The following is a 12,802-nucleotide window of genomic DNA, read 5'->3' as shown; positions in this document are numbered from 1 at the left end:
TTAAGAGTTAAGGAAATGTATTTAAATAATCCTATTAAATTAAAAGTTGATTGAATAATTAATTAAGTTTAAATTAAAAAATTAAAATTCAGAACCTTCCTATCTCTACCTTACCTCCGGCGAAGCACCGTTCGTCTCGCAATCGGCAACCAAACTTTCCTCAATTTCTCATCTTCTTCTTCTCTTGGATTTCTGATTTCCTGCCTCGATCTCGATACATTCGTGCCCTCCGATATCGATCGATCAATCTTTGCGCAATCTACTTTTATTTCGAGTAGAGTTCTCTTCTCCTCCATCTCTTTTAAATTCTTGATTTTTTCCGCCAAAGACTTTAGCACTTCTTACTCCATCGCCCCTTGAACATGACATCGGACACAACGATCCTGTGCTTGACCTTCTGAAGATATAAGAGATTTGACGGCGTCGTCGGTGGACGGCGGAGGCCTGGTGCTGATCTTGATGTGTTAGTTCCCGCTCCACGAAAAGCTCGAGCTCGCGGGAACTAACAAGAAGCGGGAGCTGAAGACTTCGAAGTAGTAGGAGGCGAGAAAGACGACGTGTTGGGCGTTGACTTGGCAACAGCAGAGCAGGAAGCTGGCGTTAGTCTCGAGCAACAGTCAACGCAGGCGACGTGGAATGTGAATTGCACTAGGGGAGCAGGCGCAACACCTCTTCCCCTGCGAAGTTGGCAAGGCAGGCGACGCACTCGAGGCCGTCACTGGCGGCACGGAGGGAGTAGAAGCGGAAGCAGGGAAGGGACTCGACGACAACCTTTGTTGACGCCACCCGAGGAGAGCTGACCTGCGGCATCGGCCGCGTGCAAGGCGAAGCGACGGTAGCGGCGACGCTCTTGAGGTATGTAAATAGGACGATGAGGGTAATTTTGGGAATTTCTTTTATTAACTTCAGAATCATGAAAATCTTATCTAAATCATTTTGACTGACAAAGGAAGGCTATACTGCACGATGAGAAATCTGTGATTTGTGTGTGATACTCATGATCTATGGTCGCTGCCACCGTCATCGTTGCACTGTCCGACCACTGCCGGCTGCTGTCTCGAGCGCGATCGATGCGCCACTTGCCGACGCTTCGTCCGATGTTGGATTCCAACCGAAACATGATGGAATTCAGCAAAACAGTATCGGCAGTGTGCCAACGTCATTTCTGGCCAAATCGCGATTGGAGACCGATCGAGGAAGGCTCGATCAGTCTCCGATTAAACTGGAATCCGACCCGATCGTCGTCAACAATAGCGCACAGTGGAGGGCAACATTTCTAGATAAATTATGTCGGATTTCATCCACTATCCGATCTAAAATCTAGCACCGGTCGAAGCGTCGACGAGTGATACATCGATCGCGGTCGAGATGGCGAGCGACGGTGGCCGGATGACACGACAAGGGTGGCGGCAATGGCGATGAATCAGAAAGTCATGCATAGATTGTATACAAATTTATCACGTAGCGTAGCAAAATCCGTTAACGGACATACTCTATAATTGAAAATGAGTCATTTCTCTTCTTGCATAAGAAGAAGGAAAAAAGAGAAAAGAATGAGTCACTATCTAAATTAAATGAGATTTTTATTGATAAACTTAAATTGATAATCATCAAGAGTATCCAGAGCTGTGAAACGGACTAACCCATAAAAAAAGATACATCTAAGATATAATTGAGTTAAAAAAAAATTATGAGATTTAAATTGATTAAGAAATTTGAATTATAATTTTTAAACTTAAATTGTATTTTAAAAATTTAAATTCTTAAGCCCACCGCCCACCGCGGCCAACCCACGTGGGTCGCGGGCCTAGGCAAGTTAACACTTTTTTCATAAGATATACGAAAAGATGACGTGTTCGAATTATTATGGACTATGCCTCATTTTTCCGATGCATCGACCAATCATAATTCAGAAGATTTTATTTTTTTTATTTTTTATTATTTTTCTGGTCGATGGGCCCTACTTGTAGTCATCTACGACACTCGTCCTTTATTAATTAATTTATTTTCGATGCTCCGAAAAGCTGGTTATCTTCCTCACCACTCGATAAAAGGGGAGCAAACTCTGAAGCGGTAAGCCATCAACCGAGCTCCACAGATCCACTGCTATTGTTACCGTCAATGGAGTTGAAGCGGCGGCAGCACTACTTGGTGGCGACCTTCCCGTTCCAGGGCCACATCAACCCCGCCCTCCACCTCGCCAAGCACCTTGCCCGCGCCGCCCCCGGCGCCCACGTCACGTTCTCCACCTCGCTCTCTGCCCACCGCCGCATGTTCCCCTCCTCCCCTGACTCGCACTCCGAAGACCTCCTCTCCTACGCCCCTTACTCCGACGGCTTCGACGACGGCGACACCAGCGGCGTCCTAGGATTCAACCGCTACATGGTCGAGTTCAAGGCCTCCGGCTCCCGCACCTTCTCCCGACTCATCGCCGACCTCGCCGCCGACGGACGCCCTGTCACTTGCGTCATCTACACCATGCTCCTCCCATGGGCCGCCGATGTAGCCCGGGACCACGGCATCCCCTCCGTACACTATTGGATCCAGCCCGCCGCCATCTTCGCCATCTACTATCACTACTTCCACGGCTACGGCGCCCTCGTCGACGCCCACCGCGAGGACCCTAGCTTTGTTGTCACCCTCCCGGGCCTTCCTCCGCTTCAGATCCGCGACCTACCCTCGTTCCTCACCGCGCCGGACGACCACCCGCTTTCCTCCGTCGTGGGGACGCTGCGCGAGGGTTTCGCGGTGCTGGACTGGGAGAGGAACGCGCCGTCTTCGTTGCGGGCGTTGCGGCCGAGGATCCTTGTCAACACGTTCGACGAGCTGGAGCCTAGGGCTATCGCGGCGGTGTCGGAGGTCGAGATTCTCACCATCGGTCCGCTCATCCCCTCGTGGTCGTCCTCCGGCGGCGACATGTTCAAGGCGGACGATAAGGGATACGGAGAGTGGTTGGACGCGAAGCCGGAGCGGTCGGTGGTGTACGTGTCCTTCGGGAGTTTGCATCGCTGCTCGGCGCTGGAGCTGGAGAAGCTGGCGGCGGGACTCGAGGCGACTGGGCGGCCGTACCTGTGGGTAGTGCGGAAGGACGACCGGGATCAGGCGGTGGGGGCTGCGATGTTGGAGCTGGAGGGGCCGCGGGGAATGGTGGTGGAGTGGTGCGCGCAGGTGCGGGTGCTGTCGCACGCGGCGGTGGGGTGCTTCGTGACGCACTGCGGGTGGAACTCGACCCTGGAGAGCCTGGCTTGCGGAGTGCCGACCGTGGGCGTGCCCCGGCTGTCGGACCAGTTGTCGAACGCGAAGATGGCGAAGGATGAATGGGGGACAGGGGTCACGGCGGAGATCGGCGCCGACGGGGTGGTAGCGGCCGAGGAGCTGAGGCGGTGCGTGGAGACGGTGATGGGGGAAGAGAGCGGCGAGGGGATGCGGAAGCGAGCGCGGGAGTGGAAGGAGAGAGCTAGGGCAGCAGTCAGCGAAGGAGGGTCGTCCGATCGAAATCTGAGGGCGTTCCTTGGTATCTAACCGTAAGAGATCCACGTCGATGCCAATAAAATTAGTGTTATTTTGATATTATTGTTATTAGTTGTACTTAAATATCATATTTATTGAGCAAGTTATCACCCAAAGATATTTTTTCCACAAAAGAAAATTATTTCTCTTTTATTATTAAAATTAGATGTAGGATTAGTAAAAAAATGGATAAGTCAGCTCAAAAGGAATAATTATTTTTAAGAAGTGAGAATTGCCCAATTAGTCATTAATTTTATTATGTTTGTTCTTCATTTTCCATTTTTAACCTTTAAATAATTTAAAAATAAATATACTCACGCGATTTTAAATCCCTTCCGTCCATTATTGATGGAACGGCCAATTTGGCCTCGTCGCAGTTGCAGATACGTCGCCCCACATCATCCCGCGTGGCGTAGACCAGGAACCCAGCAAAAAAAGTGGACGCGTGTCGATCCAGCAAGACGCCAGGTGCCGGCCACGTCTGTGAACCGTCAGATCGGTAAACCTGGCTCCGGATCGCTAAATTGCACGCAGTGTCTCACGCGTTGTCGTTGAACCGTTTTTTGTTCGCGGATGCCAGTGTACCGCCCATATCCGCTCGACCTTGGCTGTGCTCGTTGGCAGCAAGTGGACGGCAAACCCTAGGAAGGCCCCTTTTGCTTCGCCTTTTTCCGGGGAGATCGAGTGAGGCGGCGTGGCGGCGAAGCGATCGCCAATGCTTTTGTAGGTTTCTCAGCTCGCTTTTCGATTTGCTGCCGATCATTTCTCTTCCGGTTTGGCTTTGGCGTTTCATGTTCTTTCGTTTCTTTGGGTTCGGAATCTGTTTCCGGATTACTTCGTGGAGCTGATTAAGAGGAAGAGGGGGGATGTGAAGAGATGGAGGGAAACTTCGGAGGTGGTTATGATGGTGTAGGAGAGAACAGAGGACTAAGCGATGACCAACTGCCGAATCCTTTTGCAGGAGCGCGTCGGCAATGCTTCACTGGGACACAGCGCAAGGCTGCACTTGTTCGCCACGAATCTGTCGTAAGATTTCAGCAGCATTCTTTCCTTCTTTTTGTTTGCTTGTGCGCTTCGATCTTTGGTTTTATGTTTCCAATGTTGAAACCATGTCAGCTCTCAACTTTCTTGAAGTTTACTAAAATTGCTGTCCGTTGATAGCGTTAGGATTTTTCACCTTGTCATAGAATTTTATCGTTTTTATCCATCGGCAAAAAAACTAATTCTTTGCTATTTATCTTTTGGGTTGGATAACTGGTATCAATTTGCTATGAAGACCTTGCCGGCTGCCTGTCCAAACTTAGGCTACTTTCTTTAATTATAGGTAGTAGATCTGCCGAAAGTAGTATTCTGTTTTCTGTTTCTAAGTTTTTAAAAAGGATTTTGGGGTTTTCCCCTCTTTCTGCCGAAAGTAGTATTTGGTCTGTCTGCAAATTACAATAGATGTGTGGTTTTCCTTTTCTGTCCAACCATTATTTGTTCTGTAATGTTCTGTGGATTCCTATATCTTACTACATTAATGGCACGAGTGTATTGACAAAAGAATATACTTTAGCATTCATTCTGATGCGCATTTATGAAATGGTGTTAAAGGCTTTTGATGGAGGCAGGCTTCTGACTTCAACTTTTAGTGTTTAAGGTCTAACTTATTGATGAGATGATAAACTGGTTGTTTTTGCATGTTTAGTTTGATATCCTCCTCGATTATTTGCTTAGTTGGTAGAATCATAATTAGCATGGCCTTTGTGACATGATATTTTGGGCCACTTTCAAGATCCTTGGAAGCCAAATTTATCATGCAAAGGTGAAGCTATTAATCTAAATTCACATTTTAAGTTAGGTCGTGTTTATATTAGGCTTTTAAAGAACTTTGAGGATAGGCAGTTTTTTCCCTAGAATTTTGGCCATTGCATGTAAGCTGCCTTGGTACAAATAGAGTGTAGCATTACAGGTCATATGGTATGTATCTATTCAATAGCTGTTAACTCTTGGCACATTAATAAAAGATAATCATGTACAATTAAAGAACTAATTTAATGACTTGCATTATTAGATACATGCTGATATGTGATAATAAAATTTTATTGATCATGTTTTCATATGCTACTAACCAACGGTTGACTTAGGCAGGAAGTGCATGTATGCCATATTTAGGCAAGTTCTAACTATCTCCAACTGAAGTTCATAAAAATATCTTAACCAGTCAGTAACAAGAACAAATGTCTCCTCTTAGTGATCCTGAGAGTTCCATCCTTCTGATTACTTTAATTTGCAGACGCATTTGATGCACACCCACTTATTGTTTATATTCTTTTATTTACAGGCTACATCAAATTTTAATGGTTGCCATTATATGTACGCAATTTTTTTAGGTGCATGTAAATCTCATAATTATTCTGTTGGGTTGTAAATTCTCGATGTAGCTCTTCTGTGATAATCCAAGAATACCCCGAGAGCGATCTCGATGAATCTGGATCCCTAATACAAAAGAGGCGTCAAAGATCCTTCATCTCGAATTTCTCCGAGAGAAATTTAAGCCTACAAGGATGGAAAGTATCCCACTCCATTGAATTATGAGGCCTTTTGGGGAGACACCATCTTCTCTGCATCTTGCGAAGCAAAGTATTCTGGCTGTACCATATAAATCGTCTCATCAATGTCGCCATTGAGAAACGCTGTCTTTACATCCATCTGATGTAGCTCGAGATCAAAATGAGCCACAAGTGCCATAATAATCCTGAAAGAGTCTTTCGAAGAAACTGGAGAGAAAGTCTCTGTATCATGCCTTCCTTTTGAGTAAAGCCTTTAGCGACTAGACGAGTCTTATATCTCTCCACATTACCCTTAGAATCCCTCTTGGTCTTAAAAATCCATTTACAACCAATGGGTTTCACACCATGGGCAGTGGAACGAGATCCCAAACGTCATTGTCAGCCATTGACTTCATCTCATCCTTCATGGCATCAATCCATTTCTGAGATTCGGAGCTCTGCATGGCCTCACAAAGGTTGACCGGGTCATCCTCTGTCATTCCAATGCCTTCCTCATGCTCCTGGAGATAAACGACGAAATCGTCCGAAATCGCACTTCTCCTCTCTCGAGTGGATCTCCTAAGTGGCACTATCTCTTGAGGTTGTTGAATTTGTTCATCTGGAATAGCCTGTTCAGGCTGAAGAGGGAGTATCTCATTGTCGTCTTGTTGCACCGGATCAAGATCCGGAACAATAACCATGGAACAATAACCGAAGGAAGAGAAATTACTTCCTCTTCAAAGACGACATCCTTAACCTTATCTCCCCTTTCAAACTCAAATCCTCAAAAAATCGGAAGTAGGGGCTCCCGTAACAACTAACCGTTCTAGAGTCCATCTTTTCATGTGGCCTATAAGGCCTTGCCTCAGCTGGACAACCCCAAATGTGTAAATGCTTTAAATTTGGCTTCTTGCACCATAGTTCATAAGGGGTTTTCTGAACGGCCTTAGTTGGCACTCTGTTGAGCAAATATACTGCGGTCTTAAGTGCTTCGCCCCAGGGGAATCTGGTAAGATAGAATGACTAATCATACTCCTCACCATGTCCTTAAGTGTTCTGTTTCGTCTCTCAGCCACGCCGTTCATCGTAGGATTACCCGGCATGGTATACTGACCGGAATTTGGCGAAAGGACCTGGACGTTGTTCACCTGATCCGTCATATCTGCCGTAGTATTCACCACCACGGTCATGACAGCCTTAATCCTTTTTCCTAGTTGGTTCTCAACTTCGGCCTTATATGTCTTGAACGTGTCCAGAGCCTGAGACTTGTCACTGATCAGAAATAAATATCCAAACCGAGAGTAGTCGTCTATGAACGAAATGAAGTACTGTTGGCCATTCCAGGATGCCGTAGGGAAAGGCCCACAGATATCTGTATGCACAAGTTCTAAGACATCCGTACTCCGATTGGCATCAAAACGCCTAATGTTTGTCTGTTTCCCCTTAATGCACTCAATGCAGACCTGTAGATCCGCCATATCGGGGATATCAAGGATTCCGTCCGACACAAGCCGTTGAATGCGTTGTTTCTAGCTTGTGCCAGGTCAGGGTGAGAACTGAAGCACAAGGTTTCATTAAATGAGGCCACTGTATCAATAAATAAAGTCTATCATAGGCTGATAATGAACCAGTACCAATAGTACGAGAACCATAAAAGAGACTAAACTGACAATTTCCGAAGGAACAAGAATAACCAAATTTGTCCAATGCAGACATTAAATTCGGAGGCTTCTCCTTCAAGTCCAGATAGGAACCCGTTCGCAACAACAGTCTAAAGGTTCCAATGGCCTCCACCTTCACTGACTTGCCGTCTCCCACATAGATGAATCTTTCAGCATCAACTGGAGCTCGCCAGTTCAGGCAACCCTGGGACACTAATATGAGTAGTAGCACCAGAATCTACCCACCAAGTGCTCTCAGGTACCGAAACTAAATTAACTTCAGAACAAACCAAAGTGAGAAGATTACCCTTCTTCTTGCGCCATTCACGATATCCGGCACACTGAATCTTCTTATGCCCCTCCTTCTTACAGAAGTAGCAGGAATCAGGATTCACAGGAGCCTGCTCTTCTGTTGCGGGGCAACCGCCGCAGTCTGAATGTTCTTCCTCTTCTTAGCATTGTCCTTACGTGCGGACGCCAAGTGATCATCCGAGAGATCTAACTTGAGTGCCTTAAGCTTGGAAGCAATGTTAGACATTTCCAATGTACTCACGTATGTTGCCCTTGCCGCTATACCTTTTTGAGACAAGAGACGCCAGAAGCGCACTCGTCTCAGCTTTTTCATTTTTCTCAAAACGCTTCTCTATATCGGCTAAGAACAAATCATCAGACATAGGCGATATCTCTCCCACCGCTCATAGTTCTGTTTAACAATAGCCGAACTATCATCTGAAGGAGCGGCGGGGCGATCCCACTCTTTCCAGGGTCTGAAGTTTGTGCCGTTAAGCACAGGGATGGAGTTCTAATTAAGACACTAGCGCAACATTAACACCCTATCGAAGGACCGCGATGTCAACCTGCAAGTGGTATCACATGAGACCGTCAAGATCTCGTATCTAATACTGCAGGTGCATGTGTGGAATTCGGCCAAACAGCGCCTTTAGAGGGGCCGATCACTGTTCGCATGAAAACCAAACACGCCATCTTATATTCTAAATGGGTTTCCCTACACGATGTCGAAATTTTAAAATACAGTATCCATTACCATTAAAATTTGATCTGACATGCTCGAAATCGGGACTGAATGAAATTTAACTTAATTATACCCAAAAGATAACGTGCCTTCACCCTTTTAAAAATTTTTTTTTGAAATACAACAAAAAAAAAAATCGTCCTCTTTTTTTCTTGGTGAATAAGAGTGATCGGCTCTCATACCACATGTAAGATTTTAATCTACATAATGTCAATTACCGAGGTCTAGCTTGATGAATCCATTGGAAACCTGGAGAGAGCCTCTTGATGAACGCCTAGGTTTTGGTCTTCCACCTATACGATTTAGACGGCCGTCATGATTAGGGTAATGGGATGCACAGTTGTCTTATATATCGTATGGCCTGGGGAGACAATTAAGTCCCTGAGGTTAATAATCTCTTCAATTCCACCCATCACAGAATAAGAGATTATTACGCAGGATGTGCATGTATGTCATATTTAGGCAAGTTCTAACTATCTCCAACTGAAGTTCATGAAAATATCTTAACCAGTCAGTGACAAGAACAAATGTCTACTCCTAGTGATCCTGAGAGTTCCATCCTTCTGATTACTTTAATTTGCAGACGCATTTAATGCACACCCACTTATTGTTTATATTCTTTTATTTATAGGCTATATCAAATTTTAATGGTTGCCATTATGTTTTTTTAGGCGCATGTAACTATAAACCTCTTTACAAATGCCTTTTTTGTTTTATTGTTTCTCATTATAAATGTTGTTTTTCAATCAAAATATTAATTTAAAGATATTTGGTACTTTGTGTTGGAAATTATAAATTTATAATATAGTATCTAACAATATTAGCTTTAACTCACTGTCACTTACCAATTAACATACATGATGGTTAACATCTTTGATACCTGCTTCCATTATCCATGATAATTTTCTTAGCAGAAATAGAATATGCCTCTAAACAATGATTTATATATCATTTTTTCTTGGACAATTTTTTCCAAAGCCCATAGTAATTTCTCTAGATCTCTTTGTTTGCTTCTATATTATTCTGTTTGTTTACATTTTAGAGAACTATTTGAGAAATCTATTGTACCTTTGAAAAGTATGGTTGCTATTCAGCCTATATTGTACCCTATTGAATAATGATATGGCATCAGAAGTTTCCATTTTTATGTTCTAGCCAGAGTGAATCAGAGTTTGTGTTTTGAAACAACTTGAAGAATTAAGTATACGACTTCTTTTGGTAGATTATTTCATATTCTTTTATTAGTGGAAAGTTGATTGTTAGTTATGCCGTGCATGAAGTTGTTTTACTTCTGTCAGTGGGTATAACTTGCTGAGAGCAATCATCAGGAATTTTAAGGTTTAACAGTTAGTGCAAATAATGATGTTAATGCAGCGCAAAATTTGCTTTGATGGGAGAACTTATAGAACAATCATGTTTTTTGTTTGTTGAACTTTGGTAATGATCATTACTTCTGATATTATATAGACTACTTTAAATTCAATTTTTAAATAATAAAAGCTGTGTTGCAGGCAAAGACAAAATTACTGGATATGGCTGTTGAGATTGAGAAAGGCACTAGAGTTTGTGAAATTGATTTCCTCCCAATTGTGCGGTCTGGGGCTTGGGCTGATATGGGGTTCCGAAAAACGATGGAAGATGCCTATTTTTGCTGTGACAATTTCATGCAAGAGTATGGGACTAAGACTTTTGGAGAACCAAGTGCCTTCTATGGGGTATGCCACTTGAATGTTAAGCATCCTAATTGAGGAACTTTCTACACAATTCTGAACTTTGGAAAGAAAATAAATGTTCAGTATTGTCTGCAACACATTGCTAACTGGGACAGCATTATTTTCATTTTGCCTCAACTCTCTTTTTTTTTTTTTTCCTTTTTCCAGCCTGCATTCTCTTCTGTTGGTAACTTTGGTTGAGTATCTAATCTTAATAGGTGTTTGATGGGCATGGGGGAAAGCATGCTGCAGATTTTGCTCGCAGCAATTTGCCTAGATTTCTGTTAGAGGATGAGGATTTTCCAGGAGAGATTCAGAGAGCAGTTGCTTCTGCATTCTTGCAGACAGATATTGCGTTTGCAGAGGCCTGCTCTGTCAACTCCTCTCTTGCTTCTGGTACGACTGCACTGGTTGCGTTAGTTGTTGGAAGGTTAGGTTTTGTTTTTATTTTATTTCCTTGGAAAAGAGTCTTCTCCTAACATCTTCCTTTCTGCTGTTACTTGATCTAGACATCATTAGTGGGATGTGAAACTAAGTTTGTCAAGGCAGAAAAGACCCCTTTTTTTATAATTCTGAAAAGAGTTTTATTACCTTATGAGTACTTAGTTCCCCAAATAGGTCTTCCTTATCTGAGAAAATATGTCAAATTTTCAACTCCTTATAGTGATTATCATACCATTTGACATTGTTTTTTTCTTGTGTGGTCGTTAAGATGATAGATGTTTACTAATTTCTTAAACATTTGGGTTATATTATCTTTTGCTACGTTTTTCTATATCTTTGCACTTGATATACTTTTTCAAATATATTTTCTCATGTTGATTGCAAATGTATGGGCTACCTCCATGAAATATATACTTATCTTATTCATTCTTCTCAAATATATACTTATCAGGAGCTGGATCAAGCATAAGGACCATGAAATATTTCTTAGCTGAATTATACACACTAGATCTGTCATGGTGGAATAAGCTTAAGTATATACATATTCAGGAAAGATAAGTTGCATTATTTCTTCATTTTATCTTTCAGCTGGCAGTAAGCCAAAAACTCATTGTATCTTCATGTGCTACTTATACAGTTCCCCTCTTAAAGGGTAATCACCTGCACTGTTTTTTTTTTTTTTTCTCTAAACAGAAAAATGCACCAGCAATTTACAAGTGCTTGCTATGTTTTTGAGGTTCTTGAATGATCCACAGTGTGATTGTTGAGTTCACAGTGTTTTTCGATTGCTTGTTATGTTTTGAGGGTAGTTTCTTGAATTATCTACAGTGTGATTTGTCGAGTTCAAATGATGTATTAGTGTATGCAGTCATTTCTTCTGCCAAGCATTTGTGTTTTTCATGTCTATAATATTTATGTGCTTGAACATGATTCTCATTGACTCAGGCTGCACTTTTGGGCTTGCTTGTTATTCCTCTAAGGATGATGTTTGCGTCTATGTGGTACAGTTCTTTGGTGGTTGCAAATGCCGGAGATTGCCGTGCTGTCCTTTGTCGCCGAGGAAAGGCAATTGAGCTGTCACATGATCACAAGCCAGATTGCAGTAGCGAAAGGAAAAGAATTGAATCCTTAGGTGGGCATGTCTATGATGGTTATCTCAATGGGCAGCTTAATGTGGCCCGTGCTATAGGGGATTGGCACATGGATGGAATGAAAGATCCAGATGGTGTTGGCCCTCTTATTGCAGATCCAGAAGTGACAAGAATGCGAATAACAGAGGACGACGAATTTCTGATATTGGCTTGTGATGGAATTTGGGATGTCTTCCTCAGCGAGAATGCAGTGAACTTTGCACGACGGAAGCTCCAAGAACACAATGATCCGGCCACCTGTTGCAAGGAGCTTGTTGACGAAGCCCTGAAGAGGAAGAGCAGTGACAATCTATCTGTGGTCTTAGTGTGCTTCCAAACTAAGCCACCCCCAATCCTAACTGCTCGAAGGCCTCTAGTCCACAGTAGCATATCGGCAGAGGGCCGCAAGGAGCTGCAAAGTTTTCTGATTTGAGCAGCAAGCATTTCGACCTGTTGCTCTTTTTCCATTTCAATTCTTAGGCGGAGTTTCGCTTAGCTGCTTGGTTTTTAGCTCAATTCCCCCTCCCCCCTTGAGATTTGGTTCCAATTGTACCATATGCGGCGGCTGATCCCATCTACAATGAGTTTAATGTTCTCTCAATTGTTGGCACAAGAATCAGACCAACCTTCATTTATTTACTTTGCTAGACTCGTCTCATAGGCTGCAGCATTTGCAGCACATTAAAACACATAAAGTCAAGTGATTTAGTAATGACCTGACAGAATCAGCTAGTTTTGCTTGTTTATTTCGAATCTACTTAGTTTGGCATGTATTCTCAAT

General features: G+C 43.4%; 2 protein-coding genes and 1 pseudogene across 4 annotated transcripts; 2 read left to right on the top strand and 1 right to left on the bottom strand.

Moving 5' to 3' along the window:
• Positions 1–110: 110 nt before the first annotated feature.
• On the bottom strand, positions 111–810 carry LOC141834009 (putative RING-H2 finger protein ATL12; annotated as a pseudogene).
• A 1,275-nt stretch (positions 811–2,085) lies between these two features.
• On the top strand, positions 2,086–3,604 carry LOC141833537 (UDP-glycosyltransferase 75C1). The gene has a single exon (XM_074721012.1). It carries the CDS (start codon positions 2,122–2,124, stop codon positions 3,520–3,522), a length of 1,401 nt encoding a protein of 466 aa, XP_074577113.1. The 5' UTR covers positions 2,086–2,121; the 3' UTR covers positions 3,523–3,604.
• Positions 3,605–4,131: 527 nt separating this feature from the next.
• LOC141833474 (putative protein phosphatase 2C 57) lies at positions 4,132–12,622 on the top strand. Of its 3 annotated transcripts, none has more exons than XM_074720931.1 (5): positions 4,132–4,233; positions 4,472–4,536; positions 10,247–10,450; positions 10,666–10,877; positions 11,899–12,622. In XM_074720931.1, the coding sequence occupies exons 3-5, from the start codon at positions 10,268–10,270 to the stop codon at positions 12,452–12,454; spliced, it is 951 nt and encodes a 316-aa protein (XP_074577032.1). In that variant the 5' UTR covers positions 4,132–4,233; positions 4,472–4,536; positions 10,247–10,267; the 3' UTR covers positions 12,455–12,622. The 3 variants fall into 3 exon arrangements, with proteins under 3 accessions (XP_074577032.1, XP_074577031.1, XP_074577029.1); XM_074720930.1 differs by having other exon boundaries at positions 4,364–4,536; XM_074720928.1 differs by having other exon boundaries at positions 4,132–4,536.
• Positions 12,623–12,802: the final 180 nt, after the last annotated feature.

The sequence above is a fragment of the Curcuma longa genome, chromosome 8 (assembly GCF_044706935.1).
Source record: "Curcuma longa cultivar G26 ecotype Majalengka, Jawa Barat chromosome 8, ITB_CL_G26_1.1, whole genome shotgun sequence".
Classification (NCBI taxonomy): Eukaryota; Viridiplantae; Streptophyta; class Magnoliopsida; order Zingiberales; family Zingiberaceae; genus Curcuma; species Curcuma longa.
This window is presented reverse-complemented; position numbering and strand designations above follow the sequence as displayed.